At 37.5% G+C, this 22,718-nt stretch overlaps 1 protein-coding gene across 8 annotated transcripts in view; it reads right to left on the bottom strand.

Annotated features, from left to right (window-relative positions):
* Nucleotides 1–255: 255 nt before the first annotated feature.
* The window catches only part of MPP7 (MAGUK p55 scaffold protein 7), a 262,894-nt gene continuing 240,431 nt past the window's right edge, over nucleotides 256–22,718 (bottom strand). For all 8 annotated transcript variants that reach the window (XM_032144508.2, XM_058436591.1, XM_058436596.1 and 5 more), the window contains 5 exons: nucleotides 18,148–18,228; nucleotides 7,907–8,000; nucleotides 6,748–6,856; nucleotides 4,755–4,898; nucleotides 256–2,605 (listed from right to left, as the gene is read on the bottom strand). In XM_032144508.2, coding sequence (XP_032000399.1) covers nucleotides 2,426–2,605; nucleotides 4,755–4,898; nucleotides 6,748–6,856; nucleotides 7,907–8,000; nucleotides 18,148–18,228 — 608 coding nt within the window. In that variant the 3' untranslated portion in view covers nucleotides 256–2,425. The remainder of the gene's footprint in view (nucleotides 2,606–4,754; nucleotides 4,899–6,747; nucleotides 6,857–7,906; nucleotides 8,001–18,147; nucleotides 18,229–22,718) is intronic.

The following is a 22,718-nucleotide window of genomic DNA, read 5'->3' as shown; positions in this document are numbered from 1 at the left end:
AGAAAGTACAGAATTCAGGGCCTTTTTGCTGCCATTGTCAATGAACTCTCGGAGTTGGCCCTGCCTTATTAAATTTTAATCAAATATCTTTCTAAGTATCAAGATGGCCATGTAAACACCGTTTTTAAGACCATGTCTACTGGCTGGGCATGGTGGATCACACCTGCAATCCCAGCACTTTGGGAGGCCAAGGCAGGAGGATTGCTTGAGCCCAGGAGTTCAAGACCAGCTTGAGCAACATGGCAAGACTCTGTCTCAAAAAAAAAAAAAAGTATACTACCTGATTTCTAAAATTGCCAAAGTGCCCCCTTTTTCCCCCATTATTTAAAAAATATTGTTCTAGCTCTGCCCTTAAGGTCTGGACCTTTCTTTTTTAAAACGTTATATTTTTATAACATCTAATTATTACCACCACCAAAAAAGGACTCAGTCTCTCCCACTTTACACTGTATCTCTGTCTCCAAAGTAAATAACTGAAGCAATTATCTGCAATTTTTTTAAAATGTGGGTATTTCAGGGTAAAGAATTTGGACTGCCTAAATTACTCACGCGATTGCCTGAATTATTACATATTTCCCATCATTCTTTGTACAAGAAGTCTTGATTTATAGAAAATTTCGGACAATGTTCAAAGAAGGAAATATGCTACCCAAACAATCTACTTAAGACTTCAGATTGGCAACCCTCCCTCTTTCATTTTTTAAAAACAAAATTTCTTGCTATTTAATTAATACACTTAGAACTCACTGTCTGGATCATGTTGTTATATAACACTGAGTCTGATTATCTATTTTGCTGTGACTATGTGTCAAGGCCATTGGAGTGGTTTTTGTCTCTGTTTCTAATCTGAACTTGACAAGTATGAAGGAAAACCAGTGAATAATGCTATCGAATGTGCAGTGCACAGATCGCACACTTGGATCTATCTGTGTAAAGCTCAAATATTTACATGGAATGTTGACCATGATTTATAAAACTACTCTTTTAAATTAGGACAACTTGACATACAATCAACTTATTTTATGAATAGCCCTATTTGATATTTAAAAAAATATGCCTTTCAAATATTTCATAAATATATAAAATTTTACTACATTCTATTTTTTTCACATGACATTTAAACTCTTTACAAATCAACAAAAAATAACTTTTTTTTCCTCTTTGAAAGTCACAGATGCAATGATTTTCGACTGGCAGGGCTTCACTGCATGCAAGAATGGCAGGATATGCTCTCTTATAGAACGTATAGACATTTCTAGCATTTTGAATTATATAATTCACTTGCTGAAAATCAGTAGTATCAAAGAAAAGTGAGAGATCCCATCTAAATATTTACAATATAAGAGTCTTTCTTAAACTTCTTTAACAATGGCAAGATTAGGATGGTGTCTGGACAGTGTTAACAATCATTTTGATGACAAAGAAATAACATTACATGAAAAGTTTTCCAAAATATATCCTAGAGCAATTTAAAGGGGTGATCTATTGCACATAGATGAAAAATAATCTTTAATTATATCAGTAATATGTAAAACATGTTTTACATGTTTTAGAATAGAAATCCTTCTTCTAATTTATTGGAAAAAACCAAAACCAGCTAAAATAACATTTTGGATGACTTCATAAATTGTCTTCTGAGGATTTACAAATAAAAATATCCTTTGTAATCATTTCTTGCCACAAGACTACCATTCTTACTAATATTAATCCCAAAGGAAAGGCTTCTAGTTACATATATAATAACTGTTAAAAGTCTACTTTCCCTTATTAAATGTTGTTGAGTCACTGACAGGTACTCAAAAGGACTTCTCAAGTTATACGATGAAGGCCATTCACTCAAGGTAAAATTTCAGTTACTCCTTTAAGAATTATTTTAAAACGCACACACTGTGAATGTATCGCGAATATGTAAGAAAAAGTCTACACTTTCCGAATAGTAAGAGGACGCCTTACTGCCTGCCCGGCTACATCTGTGATGATCCACCCAGAAACAGCAAAGCTGACCTGTCTGTCTGGAGCTGCTCATGGCTGCTAAATTGATACCTTCAACAGCTAACATTCAAACTCGACAGCAGCAGCCACACCTGAGACCAGCAGAAGCGCTGAACTCCAATACATACTAAGCCTCTAGCTAAGTCTCTCTGAAAACTTCAGCCTCATCTTGGAGATAGAGCTGTATTAAAGATAATGAGAAGGTTTGAGGTTTTGCTTAGAATACAGTACTGTGCATATTTTGATTTCGGATCTTATAACACATGGTGTTTGAAATAAGGCCGTAAAAACATACAAACAAAACCAGCATTCAACTTGAACCAAGATTGTACATCTATGACAGTGATACAGATTTAAAAACTCTACTACCAAAACAGTAACTGATTTCATCATGCACTCTATAAAAAAAGACGATTATGGAAATTTCTCTTAGTTATGAATGTAACCAGCTCACTGGCACCCAATGGGTCTCTGTCTCTAATTTGTCAAAAGTTGTTTTGAGCTCATTGAATGCCACGGTGAGGTCATCATTTATTATAATTTTGTCAAAAAGATGACCATATTGACTTTCCATTATCTGTGCAGATTTAATCATTTCTTGAAAATCTTCTTCCTACAAAAGGAAGTATTAAAAAAATAATTGGTTAACCAGGCCATTACCTCACTTCACATCAATGCAAACATTCTACAATTGGTTTACCTAATGCTGTTCTGTGTTCAGTCTTTCCCCTCAGCCAGAAATAAAAGTCATCCTCTTTAACCACAAGTGCTTCAGAAGCCATAATTTCTAATACTATTTCTATGATTTGCTTGTAACAAAAAACTACTCTGGCAAGAGTCAAAACTCCTGCCTTAACTGAATTGCAGGATAATGAGTCACTAAGTCATCATTATGGGGAAATGTCAGTATTAAAATAGCTATTGGAGAAAAGAATTGTTTACTCTGATGTTTTGGCTGCATTATTTATGCTTATTCATAGGAAGGAATTTATAATATAAACTCCTTTTTCAGAGTTGGACAAATTTGTAAAAGGATGATTACCATGTTTTTTGTTTTTTGTTTTGAGACAGAGTCTCACTCTGTCATCCAGGTTGGGGTGCAGTGGTGCGATCCTGGCTCACTGCAACCTCTGTCCTCCAGGGTTCAAGCAATTCTCCTGCCTCAGCCTCCTGAGTAGTTGGAATTACAGGAGCGCACCACCACGCCTGGCTAATTTTTGCATTTTTAGTAGAGATGGATTTTCTCCATGTTCACCAGGCTGGTCTGGAACTTCTGACCTCAAGTGATCCACCTGCCTCGGCCTCCCAAAGCGCTGGGATTATAGGCGTGAGCCACCACGCTCGGCTGATTACCACGTTCCTTCGATGTCTCATTAAAAGTGTTTCAGGAGCCTTCGTGTCTCACATTTTTAAAGCCAGGAAGTATTTTAGTTGGCTATATAACATAAATGTAAGAGAGCCAAATCCTAAGAATATGTTATCCTTTCTTATCTTCGTTGAGAAACCTTTAAAATGTCTAAATAGTACAATAAATCTTTATGTTGCAACATGCTGAAATAATTTGAGTCTGCATTTCATTGTCACATAAGATTTCACAATAACAGAAAATTTAATTTTAGTGTTGATCAAGAGCCTGAGTAACTAACATCGTATGACAGTACCTACTCAGAACGGATATGTACTGTTGGCATATAAAAAAAGGTATTTATCAAATATACTGGGAATCAGAAATGTGATATGTATTTTGTAACCACAATGAACAGTTCATAAATTAATATAGACTAAAGTTAATGATGAGCTAATTAAGAGGGGCAAGAAAAAAATAAGCTCTTGACACTTAATTTCTTTGCTTTTGATTTTTGGTCCAAAGGTAGAATATATAAAGATTAAGAAGAAAAACAATAAAAGGTCTTGCCAGAAGCCATTATAGTCATGAATACACCACAATCATCATTTCCAATAACACTCATAGAAAATACAAATATTATTGCTGAATAATATTGGTCTACTTATCCTATACCCAAAATAGTGATTTTCTTTTGCTGTGTTAAATATAATTGTTGACACAAGGAGACAAGCAAGGCAAATTATTAAATTTTTCATTTGGACTCATAATGAGTAACAGTAACTGATGATGTTTTTAGCTTTAAAAATAAGGCTGCTCTGAAAATTAATTGGTCTAGATTTTAAACAAATGTTCAGCCTACAATAGTATGAAATGTTTGCAGAATAGCATACAAAATAGTTTTGAGTCAATTGAATATGAAGATCCATTCGCCAAAGCACAAAAAGTGTAACTGTTCAAAAGGTATGTACCTAAATACAATTCTTTCACTGATTTTTGTATCTATTATCTTCTTCCCGAGTACATGCAGCTGTATATATGTTTTCATGTATACAACTATATCTTACATCTTATCTACTGCTTATATCTTATCTCCAAGCTTTTTGTGTTGTTGAGACAGGGTCTCACTCTGTCGCCCAGGCTGGAATGTAGTGGTGTGATCTCAGCTCACCGCACTCTCAGTCTCCTGGGGTCTTGTGATCTTCCCACCTCCACCTCCCAAGTAGCTGGGACTACAGGTGTGCAACCATCATGCCTGGCTAATTTTCACATTTTTTGTAGAGATGGGGTTTCACCATGTTGGCCAGGCTGGTCTTGAACTCCTGGACTCAAATGATCCTCCTGCTTCGGCCTCCCAAAGTGCTGGGATTACAGGTGTGAGCCACCACACCTGGCCCCCAAGCATCATTATACTTACTGTGAAGGGCTTTGCAGCACCTTGGTCATCTCTGCTTGAAATAATCTTTGCATTTTTTCTTGTTTCTCTCAGACGCTCTATTGATGGAGGCTTTATAAATATCACATAGGGCTTAAATTCTAGTGTCCTTAAATGCTTCACTGTCTGCAAGGAAGAAAAGAAAGTTTTCTCACATTTCTCCATAGCATCATGAATTACTGAATTTTCTTTCTAAGGAGAAAATTCCTCAAAATTATTCTTTAATTAAGGTCAGTCCTTTCAATATATTATTATTCAATTAACTGTTGACAATTAAATATAACAAACACTTCTGAAAAGAAGCTGGGGAATGTAACTTGGCATTTTAAAATGTTCTGAAATACATCATAATTAACATTGAACAGAAGTGACTAAAAATATCACAAAACTGGTTTTTAGATCAAATACCCCAAAGGTGTGATGAGTTAAATAACCTTCTGTCCACAAATGTCTTCCAACCATCCCTTTTAAGCCCCTTCCTGATTGCAGGCAGGAGTTCTCCTCTTTCACCCTATCCTTCAGAGTGCCCTACAAGGGCAGCCTCCTGCTCTCCGTGATGCCTGTCCACGTTCCTTCATCAAATCGTTGATGTTTTATGCTCTACAATTCTGGGGACCTATCTATAATGTGAGAGCTGAAAGTTATTATTCATGAGCTGATACTACACTGTGGGAGTCTGAGAGCAACTGGACCTGGGACACCAGCAGAGAGGCTCTGCATAAGCAGGACTGTCCCATTCACTGTTGGTGCCTGATATGGTTTGGATCTGTGTCCACACTCAAATCTTATGATGTAATGTAATCCCCACTGCTGGAGGTGCAGCCTGGTGGGAGGTGACTGGATCACAGGTGCAGTTTCCCGGGGTCTAACACCACCCCCCTTGGTGCTGTCATCACAATAGTTCTTGTGAGACCTTGTTGTTTAAAAGTGTGTGGCACCTCACTCCTCTCTCTCTCTTCTTCCTGCTCTGGCCATGTGAAGTGCTCACCCCTCCTTTGCTTTCTGCCATGATTGTAAGTTTCCTGAGGCCTCCCCAGAGCTGAGCAGATGCCAGCATCATGCTTCCTGTACAGTCTGCGGAGACGTGAGCCAATTAAACCTCTTTTTTTTTTTTTTAGTAAATTACCCTGTTTCAGGTATTTCTTCGTAGCAGTGCAATAAGGGACTAACACAGTGCCCAAGTCAGGAGGCAGTCTTCCTGATTCTTGAAACGCTTTTAGCCAGATTCATCTTCCTTTAGAGGGGCAAAGGGCTTCCGCAGGTCATTCTAGCATTTGGAGGTTTTGCACCCCAGAGTACAGCCATCAGTGGAAGGAGAAACCATGGTCCCTGGGGGATGAGGAAAATGCTGTGGGCTGGGTATCTGTTGGAAGATGTATGGTTTGATAGGGAATTGAATGGCCTCATCCACTGAAGTTCTCAGTTCAGAATGTTCATAATGGAGTTTCCAGGATGACAGGTGCAGACATGGCAGTTGCAGTGGGGCTTTCATTCAGTACATTTCCTGCAAAATGCCCTTCAGTTCTAGTGGGGGATTATTTGCTAGGATATATACAGAACCAAAGTCAAAGACTTGGAACCAAAATGTCCATTGTTAAAAATTATAGACACTGATACTAATACATAACACATAAGAATGCATTATGCATGTAACAATGTGATGTATTTTTTAAAAATACAGAATATATAGAAACATCTAAGAGTTGCTTTACTTGACAAAAACTGAATATAAGTAAGAGTTACAAACACAGGTCTTGGAGCTTCCTCCACTTCTCTTTCTAATAATATTATGGGCTTTTCTTTTTCTCCATCAAAGATGTCTCAAATTATACTTAAATGCTTTTGCCATCTCAGAAAAGCCACATATATGCCAAAAGTGAGTTGACTTCATATTTATTTCATACTGAAATGCTCACATGAGGTGCTGTAGATGACATGGGTCAGAAGGGTATTGAATAGTTCATTGTTTACTTACATGAGGCTGAACATCCAACAAACAAACTTTGTTTTTAGCAAGGACAGACCGAACTGAGTCTATACTTGTGCCGTAGTAGTTGTTTTTATATTCTCCATATTCAATAAACCTGTAAAAAATTAAACGCATTGGAATCATTTGTGAATTTAAAACAATTATAGCTGGCAAGATAAAATTCATAGGTAAAAGACATTTCTGCTGAACACGTAATTTTTTTAAACGATGTTTAATAATATAAACAGAGCCAAGTATTTCAAAATGTCAGTTTTTAAAAAATCTTTTATTTTACATTTTCAAATCAGTAACACTTGCTTAAATTACACTTAAGCAGAAAAAAAGTACTTTAGTCTAGTAGGGCTCTAATGTTTTCCATCACCCCTGTTTTTTTTCAGAACTAATGCAGTGCAATAAAATGGTGAATAAGCCAAACAACAGAAACTACTGGAATTTCATTGCACGCTACAGAGTAACCCAGCCCGGCTTCAGAACTAGAGGTGCTGGGTGGTGACTAATGGAGCCAAGGCAGCCAATCATGTGCTATAAAAACACAATCACTGCGCCAAACGTGAAAAAAGCATTTCGATGTTTCAATAAAATCCCACAATCCTGCATTAAAACACATATTGCTTCTGATAGCCTAAAATATTTGTGCCTCAGCAGATGGAAAACCTGGGCAGGGGGCATTGGGGTGGGCTGGGAGCTAACTAGAGAAGATGGTACCAGCAAGTTAATTATCATCATTTCAATTTTTTGAAGAGCCAACGAGAGAATGAGATGCAGGTGTGTGAAGCAGACGCTGGAACTAGTGATATACTACATAGTTGTTGGTTTTTGAAGTAAAATTCTATCCTAATTACATGTTAAGATTCAATTAGTGGGCTGGAAGGAGGTCAGAAAAAGACACTTGCAACCTTCCTTCATTCTGCAAAACAGTGTCTACGTATTTTCTAGAAATGAAGCAAATCCAGGTTACTAAAAAATTAGAGGTGAAGATTAACAATAATTACCAACCAAATTATTACCTTTTCATCTGTTTCAAATATTATTATGATAATTAAAATACACTTCAAATGGAGGAGAACTCTCAGTTGTCTAAAATTGGACAGGCATGTGCTTATAAAAAACAGTCACATGAAAATTCTCAAAAATGTCCACATACTTGTTATTTTGTACATCTGTCTCAAACAAATGCTTGGAAATGAAAATGTATTCAACACCATCACTCTCCTGGCTTCTTCTTGCTCTGGTGGTATCTATGATTTAATGAAAAGGAGTTTAGAAAAGCCCACATCAGCCACCTTAAGGAAAATGCTAAAAAAGAAATCGAGGGTATTTAATTAGTTTTTTCAACAGGATTTAAAAATGTATTTAAAAAGCAAATTAGCTAATAAAATATAGTAAGCTGTTATAAATCCAGATTTTCCACTGGTATTAAAATTATATTGATCTGAAGATGGGTTAAAAAGTTAATTGCATTGTATGTCTGCTATTATTTGCTATTTTGAAGGCTCTCTAACCTGATATAAGGGTGTTAAACTCTTGAGGAAAAAAACCTTTTTTTTTTTTTTTGCAAATAATATGCTTATTATCTTTATTGATCTTCATTCATTAAAGCAAATCTATTAACCACTAAGTTGTTAGCTAAACTCTGAAACTGTTTGACTCTCTTCCTCTCATGGGACATAGTGGGTATGCCATCAAAGTTTTGTTTTATCAGCCAAGTGAAGCCAAATACTTCTGTGTGCTACTCATTCCTCCTTTGCAAAGTTATAAATAGCAGCATCTTAGAATACTATTGAACTTCTAACCTTTCAGTAATCTTGCCTAATTATTTATTAATGAATTTAAATGGAGCAGAAAATATAGGATTCATTAAAACGACAACAAGAACAAAGCCCAAGGCACTCCAGTGCTGACATGGCAAATATAAACCCACTACAGGCCATCCTTCCTGCAGATCCCAACTAAAAATTATGAATGCCAAGAAACTACCTGAACACTGTGAAAATAAGTAAAGCAGGTAGACTGTAGAGGGGAGTCAAACTGCATGGGGAGGAGTTTAACTTTATTTTCCTCTTAGCTTTGCCCCAAGGATGGGAATCCTTCACAGAGCAGCATGGTAGAATCTGCAGCTAAATGCCAGTAGAAGCCCTAACGTTTTGGTGCAAAGAACCTGGGGCGAGGAGGGAGGAGAAAAAGTCCCTGTGGGTTGAAAAGTGTGGAGGAAATCCAGGAGAGAAGAAAGCCAGAGAAGAAAATACTTTAATTCTGTGCATGAGTCAACAATAGTCTAAGAATCCCCTCTGTGCTACATACATGCAGTTCAAACTCAAACCAGCAATGGCAAAGGCCTTATGAACTGAGAGTGGAATGTATAGGTTTCAGCCTAACCCCTGAATAATAGTATCACAAAACATATCTAAGCCAATGAAGAAAAGGCTTAAAGAACTGAGCTGAGATCTGAACCATGCACCCAAGTCTTAGACTAATCCTTGCACCCTAACAGACCCAAATCAATCTAACAAAGTTAAGTGAGATAAAAGAAGCTGGCAGCTAAAATAAAAACACCAACATTCTCCAGAATATGGTAACAAGACCTAGTGTTAATACAATATTATATTCACAATGTCCAAAATGCAATCTGAAATTATTCAACATAAAAGAACCAAAAAAAAAAAAAAAAGACCAATTTTCAAGGGGCAAGATAACAGATGGCAACCCTGAATGACCTGGAAGTTGGATTAGACAAAGTCTTTCAAGCAGGTACCATAACTATGCTTGAAAAGGTAAGGGAAAATGTACTTGAATTGAACAAAAATATAAATTCTTAGCAGAGGAACAGAAACTATAAAGAAAAAGACAAATAGAAATTTTAGAACTGAAAAATAAAAATATCCAATAAAAACAAATCACTAGATGGGCCCAATAACAGAATGACAGAAAAAAAAGCCAGTGAACTTGAAGACAGAGCAATAAAATTATATAATCTAAACAACAACCACAACAAGATTTTAAAAATATAGATAGAACTCCAGGGATCTATGAGAAAACATATATGTCATAGGAGTACTAGAAGGAGAGGAAAAAAGAGATTGGGGCAGAAAAATATGTTTGAAGAAATAAAGGCCCCAAACTTCTATAATTTGGTGAAATACATAAATTTACCAATTTCAGCAGCTCAGCAAATTCCAAACAGGATACACTCAGAAGGGAAAAATTATGCCTAGACACATTATAATCAAACTATTAAAAGCCAAAGATAAATAAAAAATCTCAAAGCAGCTAGGAAAACACACAGAACACATAAGTGAATAATGATTTAAACTGTCACAGATTTCTTGTTATAAATCATAAAAATAAGAAATCAATGAAATAATATCTTTAAAGCACTGAAGGAAAAGACTTAATCAAAATGTGTTTCAAGAATAAAGGCAAAATAAAGACCTCAGATGAAGAGAAACTAATAGAATTCACAGCTGACTGTTCTAAAAGAAATATTCAAGGAAGTTTTTTAGGCTAAAGAGAAATGATAAGAAGGAAACTTCTATATTCAGGAATGAGGAAAGAACAAATAATTGTGTAAATGTAAAAGTCTACTTTTTTCCTCTTTTTTTAATTTCTTTTTTTTATTATTATACTTTAAGTTTTAGGGTACATGTGCACAATGTGCAGGTTTGTTACGTATGTATCCATGTGCCATGTTGGTGTGCTGCCCCCATTAACTCGTCATTTAGCATTAGGTATATCTCCTAAGTTCACTAAGATATATATGACTATTTTAAAGAAAAGTTATAATATTATCTGATAGTTTCCAATGTATGCAAATGTAATACATTTGACACCTAAAACAAAAAGATTAGGCTGGGGGAAAGGGTCTTAAATGGCTGCCAGGTTTCTGTATTTTATGTGAAATGACACCAAGTTAAACTGCAAGCAGGTCATGAATGGTTAGATATGCATACTTTAATATTTAGAGCAACCAGTAAAAAACTAATCCAGAGATGCCACCAGAGAGTCAATAGGTAGATTAAAATGGAAACTAAAAAACACTAAAATAATCCAAAAGAAGACAGAAAAAGAAGAAAAAGACAACAAAACACAGAAGAGACAAACGGAAAACAAATAATAAAATAGTAGCTTAAATTCAATCATTTCCATAATTTAGTAAATACACACACACACATACACACACATAAACACACACACACACACACACACACACACACACACAACATATATACCAAAGGTTGGCTTAACATTAGAAAAAAAGTAGAATTCACAACATTAAGAGAATAATGGCAGACAAAACAATAATCTCAACGTATGCAGAGAAAGCATTTTTTAAAAACTTCAACACCATTCACAACAGTCTCAGCAAACTAGGAGTAACAAGAATGTCCTCAAACTGATAAAGCCAACGTTATATTAATGGTAAAAGATGGAGCTGTCTTCCCCTGAGATCAGGAGCAAGGCAAGTTTGCTAAGTAACAACACGAAAAATAACTTGAAATGGGTCAAGACCTAAATGTAAAACCTAAAACTGTAAAACTTCCAGAAGAAAACAGGAGAATGTCTTTGAAACCTCGAGATAGCAAAGAACTTTTACATAGAACAGAAAAATTATAAAACATAAAAGAAAAAATGATAAATTAGATTTCATCAAAATTAAACACTTTTGCTTTTTAAAAGACACCATTAAAAAAATGAAAAGGTCAGCCACAAACTGGAAGAAAATATGTGTAACACATTTATCAGATGAAGGACATGTATCCAACAGTATGTAAAGAACTCTCAAAACTCAGTAACGAGACAAACAGTCCACTTTTTAAAACTGGGCCAGGCACAGTGCCTCACACCTGTAATCCCACACTTTGGGAGGCTGAGGCAGGTGGATCACTTGAGGCCAGGAGCTCGAAACCAGCCTGGCCAATATGGTGAAACCCCACCTCTACTATAAATATAAAAATTAGCCAGGCATGGTGGCACACACACCTGTAATCCCAGCTACTCGGGAGGCTGAGGTGGGAGAATCACTTGAACCCAGGAGGTAGAGGCTGGAGTGAGCCAAGATCACACCACTGCACTTCAGCCTGGGTGACACAGCAAGACTCTGTCTCAAAAAAAAAAGTCAAAAGATTTGAAACACAAACTTTACCAAAGAAGATTGGGGGTCCCCAATCCCCAGGCCACATCAGTCTATGGCCTGTTAGGAACCAGGCCACACAGAAGGTGAGAGGCAGGCAGGCAAAGGAGCATTACCACCTGAGCTCCTCCTCCTGTCAGATCAGCAGCGGCATTAGGAGCACGAACCAAATTGTAGACTGCACGTGTGAGAGACCTAGATTAGTCACTTCTTATGAGAATCTAATGCCTGATGATCTGAGGTGGAACAGTTTCATCCTGATACCATCCCCTCCTGCCCTGTCTGTGGAAAAATTCTCTTCTGTGACTCTGTGAAACTTCTCCCTGATGCCAAAAAGGTTGAGGACTGCTGCATAAAATTATGCTAGTCATTAGTTAACACAAACTGAAGTATGAGATACCACTACATATTTACTACATTGACAAAAATTTAGAAGACTGGCTACACCAAGTGTCAGCAAGGATGTAGAGCACCTGGAGCTCACATACACTACTGGAGGTTTATAAGATGGTATAACCACTTTGGACATCAGTTTAGTAGTTTCTCAAAAAATTAAACCATATGGCCTCACCATTCCACTCCTACTTGTTTGGTCAAGACAAACAAAAACATATTTGTCAAAAGACTTATACAAAAACCTTGTAATAACTTTATTTATAATAGCCAAAAATGGGGGTAGAGGAAGAAACCCCTAAATACTCATCAACAGGTGCATGGATACACAAATTGTAGTATTTCTATACAATGGAATGCTACTCAGCATGAAAAGGGATGAAAAAGAATGAATTATTGATGTAGGAAACAACATGGGTGAATCTTACATTCATTATGCTGAGTGGAAAAAGTCTGGCAAGGAAAAAAGTGGATGCATACTGTATAATCCTATTTAGATAACATACTAAATCATTCCAAATAATCTATTGTGACAGAATGCAGATCAGTGGTTGCCTGGGAACAGGGTGGAAGGCTGAATTACCAAGGGCACAAGGACATTTTTTGAGATGGGAACATTCATTATGTTGACTGCTGATGTTTTCACGTGTGTACACAGATGCTAAAACTGATGTAATTGTACATTTTAAATATGTGCAGTTTATTCCAATTACATCTTGATGTTATAAAAAAGAATCTGAGAAGTAGGGGAAAGGTAATATAGAACAAGAATAGAAAAAGTAATTAATTTATAAAATCCAACTAATTTAAATTATATCCCGAAGTTTAATTCCCTTTTATTTAGTTAGCAAGAATATTTTAATACAATGCTCAGATCTCTTGAAACAGTTTTTTATACCTGTTCTGCAGGTGGTGCACCAAGAGGTAGTGCTAGTCTTTAAAATGAAATGTCACACTCTTTACAGGAACAGCACGAAGTACTAGTGCACCATATTCTAAACTGGTACATTGTATTCTACCATAAGGACCAAAGTTTTACAGCAGAAAAATACCCTACTGAGTGTATATAACACAATTAATATCCAAGAACATGAGATATATTAAAATTAGTATAATGCCCTGCTTTGGAGTTTAGGCTTAATATTTATTCATTACTTAATCAGTTGTGTTGTTGCTATTTGCTAGTGTTCCTTCAGGAAATAGTAAGCCTAAGTAAAAAGTATTGTTGAAAATCAAAATTGAGAATTTTCTGTGCACTGATTTCTTTCTTACGGACAGAGAAGAGATTGTCTTTATTCAATTATGATGGCAGGACACTTTGGTTGAAAATCTGCAACACATGGTTGAAAGATCACTTCCCTGACACACGGCATCCCACAGCAGGGTTAAAATATTTTTAGAACCCCATCAAGGGGTAATTGAACAAGACATTTATGACATTGCCACATGCATTTAAAAGGTAATGTGTCTACAACCAAATTGTTTGCTTATCATAATCAACCTGAATTACCTAGGTCTGATGTTATTTTACTGACAAAGAATGTCACTGCCTAATTGTAATGAGTTCCACAGGAACCTCATGAACTAATTCACAACAAGGAATACCGAATAAGAGATCTGAAATTCTTATGAGAAGGAGATTCCAAGGGAAAGATGTGCATATTAACCACAAGGCAGGCATGACTCCATCACAGCTCACTGAGAACTCACTGTGTACACCAGTTAAGGTAAAATAGAAAACAAAATAGGAGCCCTCTTCTCACTTCCCCAAAATATCCCAAAATAGCTGTCCTGGGGAGATAGGAAAAAAAAAAAGTAAACTGGTACCCTAGTTACAACACGTTTTTTTTTTTTTAAGAAAATTCAAGTGAAGTATCCTATGGACAAAGAAGTTGTCTAGAACATGGATGCTTTAAAACCTACAAAAACACAAAAACTGCAATATACATCTTTCTGAGAACCACAGAAAGTGATTAATAGATGTGGTTGACTAAGAATGCCCAAATTCTAGACTACACAGATTTTGGAATCCATCAAGTATTTGATGTCTACTGTAATACTTTTTGTTACCTATTTTATTTTAATTTAACGCACAAGAGACCCTTTTGACTGGTTGTATTAATAGTCATTCAGATTTACTGATGATAACCTATATAGCCTTAAAACAATGTTGATGTTGCTTTTCAAGGAGGAAATTTCCCACAGGCTGGGCATGGTGGCTCACACCTGTAATCTCAGCACTTTGGGAGGCTGAGGCAGGAGGATCACCTGAGGCCAGGAGTTTGAAATTAGCCTGGGCAGTGTAGTGAGACTCCACCTCTACAATCAATCAATCAATAATAAACTTCCCACAGAGGAGCAAAAGGAAGAAAACAAAGGTTTCAGCCACCACTTTCTTGAAAAGCAACTTTGAATGTTTAATATTATTACATGGATAATTTTTAAACATTTCATATAGCTCATTCAGCCATTTTAGCTCGAGTACCTGATTTGGCATCCATTTAAATAATTTTTAAAAATTAAGGTAATTACAAATTTGCAAGTAGTTACAAAAATAGTACAGACAGGTCCCATGTAAAATCACCCAGCTTCTTCTTGAAATATCTACATAACTATAGCATTTTAGGAAAACCAGAAAACCAGCAAACTGCAGTTAATAAACTATTATTTCTTTTTAACATTTAAAAGCCTGAGTATGATACAATAACTCTTATATGCACATAAAAGTGTATACATCTTCCTTCCTTTTCACAGGTTTAACACCCCTATGTAGTCAGCACTCTAACAAGAAGAAGAAAATTGCTAGCACTCCAGAATCACCTCTTGGGTTCCTGTTCTAACCCAACTCCTTGAGATTTCTAACAGCACACATGAATGCTGCCTTTATTGCAATTATAAAAATGAAATCATACTGTCTCATTCATTCTCTTGTATCTGCCTCCTTTTGTTCAACACATTTGCAGGATTCATTCTTATTGTTGCATGTAGTTGCAGATTGTTCATTCTCACTGTATTACAGTGTTCCATTGTATGCATGTACTATACTTCTCCATTCTACCTATTCATTCAAATGATAAGCATTTGGGTAGTTTCCAGTTCTGAGCATTTATGAATAATGGCTAAGAATATCTCAGTACGTGTCTTTTGGTGAATGTACGTATGCATTTCCATTGGGTGTGCAGTAGGAGCGGAATTGCTGGGTCAAGGGTATGTGTTTGCTCAGCTTTAGTGGATACTGCTACTTAGTTTTCCAAAATGACTGTGTTAATTTACATTCCCACCAGCAATGTGCAGGAGTTCCTTTGCTCCATAACTTTTTCTGGTGGATATGTAATACATGCTTTCAAAAAGAGAATTATGGAAATAAACATCAAACAATACAGGTGGTATAAGCAAAGCAATCATTTTTCTCCAACAGACTCTGCCCAAAGTATTTTACAAAGCAAAACTATCTGAAATTCTAAAATTACTCTTAAAATATATTCTTCTTTAATTAAATCACCCTGGTTTGATGCAGTATTTTCCAAACATGCTATAAATACAGATACTTGGGCATATCTTTTTATAGAACTCCATGAGATTCTTATCATCAGGCAAGCCGGTGAAACATTACTATATGAAGATCTTTTGACATTGACATCTGTCTAAAAGTAAATCAGAGTGAAAAATAACTACTTTGGGGATTTCCCTGGAGAGTCCCAGTCCCACAACCTTTCTGTAATATTGTCAACTTCTGTTACAACTTCTGAGGCAAACATTTAAACAGCTGGGCAAATTGAGGCTAAAGTATGTTTGTTGCCCTAGGTCCTTCGGTAATATCACATCTCTCATAGGGAGTTACATGGGATAGATTGGCTTATGGATATTTCTCATCTTCAAAAGAAGTCAGTTTTGACTACTTACTGGAATACAACAAAGATAGTCTGCAGTTTTAAAGGATTGCTAGTGTTAATATAGGAGGAAGAACATGAGAACTGGTATAAAAAAAACCTGGTTTTGAATCCAAGTGCACCCATCATCTATGGAACTCAAGTCAACATATCCTCTCTATCCCTATCTCCTTCTCTGTGAAATAGAGATAATATCAACCATCTTATACTTGACTGGGAAGACTAAAAAAATTAAGACAAACAAAGGAGATGAATACACAGTAGGAAGTTAAAAAAATTTTTTTTCTTTGTAATCTGTTTTTGCATCTTCTAGGTCTCTTCTATAATTGCTTCCCTGTAAGCTTAAAAATTATTTTGTAAAATTTTCTAACAACTTATATGTTGTAATTCAGCTTTTGTAAGAGATGTGAATAATTACAGGCAAAAAAACTGTCTAGCTCCACATTTTCATTAACTTTCATCTCTATTGGTAGAAAGCAGCAGTCCTATAACTTACGACTGAAAATGACTACAAACAATAATTTGGAAAAATGTAGTAAAAAGAAGCAACTTGAGGTCACAGAAAACTGTAATTTTAAAATAAAGTTGAACTCTTCCAAAACTAGAGAACATCGCTAAGGGCAATATACAAGTAAATTTTTTAAAACAGTACTAAAACCGCTTGAAAAAGCCAACATTTCAATTTAGCCTTTTAGACAGCTTTCTAATATCAACATATTAAGTAGTCAAATGGCCTTTATTCTGCAGATCAAAATGTTTCAAGCATCACATTTTATTTGTAAGAATGCCTATGAAAACTACTTTTATAAAAATAAATCTAATTCTGCGTACTGAAAAGAAGCTTACCATATTTAAACTATATAGCCACGAAAAGCCCATTTAACACCATCTGCCAATTACTACATATAAAAGGCAATTAAGAAAAGTTTATATTATAATAAGTCTCCTTCAGCTCTCTGTGATTTGATTCTTCTAATCTTAAAGCTGGTGAAAAACTCTGGAAAACATCAGCACTTATTTTAGGAAACAGAATTGTTAGACTTTTATTTAGAAGAAAATTTGTAAGTAATAATTTGATGTCATATGTGTACTAAAATCCACCATAAAAACCTAAGAGTAGGGAAGCTGTGATTAACAAATATTTTGCCAAAAATCTGTGTAATTTAGGGCAAATCCTTTAACCACTTTTGCCTTGGTTTCCTCCTCTGTAACATGGGGACAATGTCACTATATACTTCTTGGGGCAGCTGGGAGGTCTAGATGAGTGAGTGCTCAGAACAGTGCTTAATACCATACGTGCTTGGTAAGTATTAGGCAATCATTATTAATGAGTACAAAAAGAAAATAGTTACAAAGAATGAAGAAGATCTATTTGATAGCACAACAGGGTCACTATAGTCAACAACAACTTAATTGTATATTTTAAAATCACGAATGTAACTGGATTGTTTGTAACTTAAAGGATAAATGCTTGAGGGAATGGATACCGCATTCTCCATGATGTGCTTATTTCAGCATTTCATGCCTGTATCAAAACATCTCGGCCAGGTGCGGTGGTTCACACCTGTAATCCCAGCACTTTCGGAGGCAGAGGCAGGTGGATCACGAGGTCAAGAGATCAAGACCATCCTGGCCAACATAGTGAAACCCTGCCTCTACTAAAAGTACAAAAAAATAAGCTGGGTGTGGTGGCACGTGCCTGTACTCCCAGCTACTCGGGAGGCTGTGGCAGAATCGCTTGAACCCAAGAGGCAGAGGTTGCAGTGAGCTGAGATTGTGCCACTGCACCCCAGCCTGGCAACAGAATGAGACTCTGCCTCAAAAAAAAAAAACTCATGTACCCCATAAATATGTACACCTACCATGTGCCCAAAAATTTTTAAAAACAAGTTAAAAATTTTTTAAAATACTTTTTTAAAAATTTAAAATTATTGTAAGTGTAGTCATAGGAACACTGAATAGCGCAGAACTCACGGGGCACTGTCACGCCATAGTGCTGGGTGTCACTGATCAGCAGTTTTCGTTTCAGTTCATTCAGCCCTACTCCCACAGGACCTGAAAAACAGGGTAACAGAAATTCACTATCGGACAAAACACCACATAAACATTTCTGTAACTGACATGAGTCTCTAAGACAGACTGAAAACATGGATACAGCTTTGCATCCTAAGTAAAGAGATTATTTTCCGTTAACTTGAACTTAAGAAAATGCTAGATTTCTTTTGTTGCTTTTTTACTTTTTCAATTGAAATCCTCACCTTTTCCTCAAAAAGGATAGAAAGATTTATGTTTAAACGAAATATATTCTAGGGTATTTAGGCTGGGTGCGGTGGCTCATGCCTGTAATCCCAGCACTTTGGGAGGCCGAGGTGGGCAGATCACGAGGTCAGGAGATCGAGACCATTCTGGCTAACACGGTGAAACCCCGTCTCTACTAAAAATACAAAAAAAATTAGCTGGGCTTGGTGGCGGGCGCCTGTAGTCCCAGCTACTTGGGAGGCTGAGGCAGGAGAATGGCATGAACCCGGGAGGTGGAGCTTGCAGTGAGTCGAGATCGCGCCACTGCACTCCAGCCTGGGCAACAGAGCGAGACTCCTTCCCCCCCACCCCCCCAAAAAAGAGTAAGTATTACCAAATAATAAGCTACCCACAAGAGCCTAAAAACATGTCTACCTGAGAAAATTCAACTGCATAATGCAGATAGTGATAATGTCAATTTTAAATGTTTTTAAGTGTTAATAAAACAAAACCTTTCACCCTGACTTCATTTGGGATGCAAATTCAGTTACGCATTTTACATCTGCTAAACAATCAGCACATTTACATGTGCTGAGACCTTTTCCTGCACTACAGACTTCCTTAAGCATTTGAAAACTTGCATAGACCTTACACACTTTACTCAATCAATGTATACACACTGGACACCTATAAGGAGCAAGACATACAGTAGATTCTGTGGACAACAAAAGATGATAAATGGACTCTGATCTTAAAGAAAGTCACTGGTTAATTATGAGTCTGGGGCCAGAAAAACAAAAAACAAGGAGCAGTTTCAAATATGAGTCTGAAATCAAAAGTTAGACAGGCATAAGTGCCCCCTTTCCAGCATTGCTTTCCAACTAAAAGCTTCTCACAATGCTGTCATCAGGGTCCATTTAAGGATGGTGTGGTTCAGTGGGTGACACAAGCTACAGGACCACATTGCCCTCAGGTAGAGTCCCGTCTCTTCCCATCTGCTATGCCCTCACCTGGTGATACTGGAAGGGAAAGCCAGGGGCATAATTAGATTTCATTTTAATTCTACAAGTGTGCCTGTTCCCTCTCCTCCTTGGGCGGAATGAATGAGAACTGAGAATGCGTGCACAGTGCCTAGCACAGTGTCCAGGTACTTGACTGTTCACTGCCTTGCCTATGTCTTCTTCCACCTTGAGGAGGTCACAGGTGGCTTTGAAAGAATAAGGTTTTACACCATACAACAGAGAACATGCAGGTGTAAAGAGAAGTAGGGTGGGTATCCCAGGTGGAGGGAAAAGGATGAGCAAAGATGAAGAGGGGGAAGTTGGGGACTGTGCTGTTCTTGCTCTAATGCCATTTCTAGGTTCCTGACCCTTGTATAAAAACACCTGTCCCCAGGTGGTCATTCACTACCACCTTCAACCTTTCTCCACACTGCTGTCCAGTATCAATTCTCTGGCAACTTTCCCTTTTCTCTAAGACAGCAACTCTCAATTCTCCTCTTATAATAAATATGCCATGATACCGCATTTATATCCTGAAATGGAATTAATCGCTAATATAACTAACTTATCGACATAATTCTCCCTTCCAAATTAATACATTGACCTAACTAAAAATAATATATGAAAGGAGAAAAAATAATTTATAATAAAGCAATATGTATTTCAATATGTAAATGCTTGGCATGACTAGAGCAGAAAACCTAACCAAGTCAGATGTTTGCACCTACTTATAATAAATAAGTTTGGATTTGAAAGATCAGGAGCTACTGTGCACAAGAAAGAACAGGAAAACAAAAGCCCAGTGGTACATGTAAATCCAGGAATAAGAACTAGCATTTGGATAGAAACCACAGATGAGACTTCCTTGAATATGATAAGGAAAGAGGGAAACACCTAAGGATAGCATGTCAAGGCTATCGAAGTGAAGAAAACAATACAAATGACTTGGGCTTACCCAAGAGTAGTATATGGGGCCTGGTGCGGTGGCTCACACATATAATCCCAACACTCTGGGAGGCCGAGATAGGCAGATCATTTGAGGTCGGGAGTTTGAGACCAACCTGGCCAACATGGTGAAACCTTGTCTCTACTAAAAATACAAAAATCAGCCAGTCGTGGTGGCAGGCACCTGCAGTCCCCGCTACTTGGGAGGCTGAGGCAGGAGAATTACTTGAACCAGGGAGGCAGAGGTTGCAGTAAGCCAAGACTGCACCACTGCACTCCAGTTTGGGTGACAGAGTGAGACTCTGTCTCAAAAATAAAATAAATTAAAGAATAGTATGTGAGATGAGACAGTGCTTCAGTGTGCCAGACAGTTTGCTTTTCTAGAAACCCCACCATATGCTGCATCATCTACTCAGTCCTTGAATGTCTAGCATGGCATGTTGAAGTCATGTGGGATGCAGTCAGATCTTTGTTCTATAGAAGGGTCAAGTCTACATCCCTCTACCCATCAGCCATTTTGACATCAAAAAAAGTTCCCTAACGATGTCCATAATGCACCCCACTGGGCAGTCCTGCCCCTGTGGAAACCACTCTCTATAACTTTAGCACCTGACCCTTGTCATTCCCTGCACCCCAAATCCTGCCATCATCTTGGGTGACATCAATATCCATGTAGAAATCGCTTCCAAATGCAGCCTTGGACTTCCTGATCTCTGGTGACCTCCCTCTCCACTTCAACCATGACATGGCACGCCTGGCCTCTGCCATCACTAGGAGCTGATTCACTATGAAAATATTAAATTCCCAGTATGGTTATCATTCTCTGATCTTCTTGGATCACTCATTCAGTTATTCTTCCCACACCTATGGTCATATAAGAACCTCTAGTGCCTTTATTTCTCTTTCTCTGTAATCTCATAGCCTTTCACTTCTATGATTTTGTTAATGTCTTCATCTCTCTTACACTTGTCCTTTATCGCACTTGCCAATGAAACCTCCCATCTAAGACCAACCCAATGGCCTCTCTCCATACCCACTGCTGAGCTACTGAGTGCAGAAAACCCATGCAGCCCCTGGACAGCAATAACATCATGCATTCCTGGTCTCCATGCATAAACCAGGACCTTCATGTGCTCCAGCAACCATTTTGTGTTTTCCTTATCAGTTGGATTTCTTTTTATTATTATTATTATTATACTTTAAGTTTTAGGGTTCATGTGCACAACGTGCAGGTTTGTTACATATGTATACATGTGCCATGACCCAGCCATCCCATTACTGGGTATATACCCAAAGGATTATAAATCATGCTGCTATAAAGACACATGGGCACATATGTTTATTGTGGCACTATTCACAATAGCAAAGACTTGGAACCAACCCAAATGTCCAACAATGAGAGACTGGATTAAGAAAATGTGGCACATATACACCATGGAATACTATGCAGCCATAAAAAATGATGAGTTCATGTCCTTTGTAGGGACATGGATGAAGCTGGAAACCATCATTCTCAGCAAACTATCAGCTGGATTTCTTAGATCCCCATGATGGCAATTTCAATTTTCTCCAGGCTCCTCTCTACCCATACCTGGGAACCTCCTGGTCACTTCTCTCTTGTATATCCCTAGAATCAACCACCAAAGGCTGCCAATTTCACCTCCTAAACATTCTTCAGATCTACGCTTCCCCATTGCCACTGCTGCCACTATACCTCTCTTTTGCCTCCTGTCCTGAAACAGCCTTTTATCTGCCTTACATCTGCTGTCCTTCCATATTACCTAGCATCACCTGGCAGCCAGAGAGGTCTTTTCAGGAGTTATTCTGGTCCTGTTGCATCCGTGCTTGACATTCTTGGATATGTAGTTTCCAGTGGGTCTTCCAAAAAAGATTAAAATCTTTACATGGAGCTGAGGGAAGTGCCTCACACCTGTAATCCCAGCGCTTTGGGAAGCCAAGGTGGGTGGATCACTTGAGGCCAGGAGTTTGAGACCAGCTGGCCAACATTGCAAACCCTGTCTCCACTAAAAATACAAAAATTAGCCAGGTATGGTGGTGCACACCTGTAATCCCAGCTACTCAAGAGCCTGAGGCACAAGAATCGCTTGAACCCAGGAAGCAGAGGTTCCAGTGAGCCATGATCACGCCATTGTACTCCAGCCTGGGAAGTAGAGTGAGACTGTCTCAAAAATAATGCCCACAATGCCCATCCTAGAGCAGCCTTTATCCTTCCTTCCAGCCATATACTATCACACCTTCTCTTAGAGATCTCTCTCCCTGCATCTTCACTTCTCTTGCTTCTAGCTCCTATCAGCACTTAAAACTGATAAAGCCTCTCTTACCTTAATACAACAAGAACAA

This window comes from Hylobates moloch, unplaced genomic scaffold (genome assembly GCF_009828535.3).
Source record: "Hylobates moloch isolate HMO894 unplaced genomic scaffold, HMol_V3 SCAFFOLD_3, whole genome shotgun sequence".
Taxonomy (NCBI): Eukaryota; Metazoa; Chordata; class Mammalia; order Primates; family Hylobatidae; genus Hylobates; species Hylobates moloch.
The sequence above is the reverse complement of the archived record's forward strand: the minus strand, read 5'-3'. Positions and strand labels throughout refer to the sequence as shown.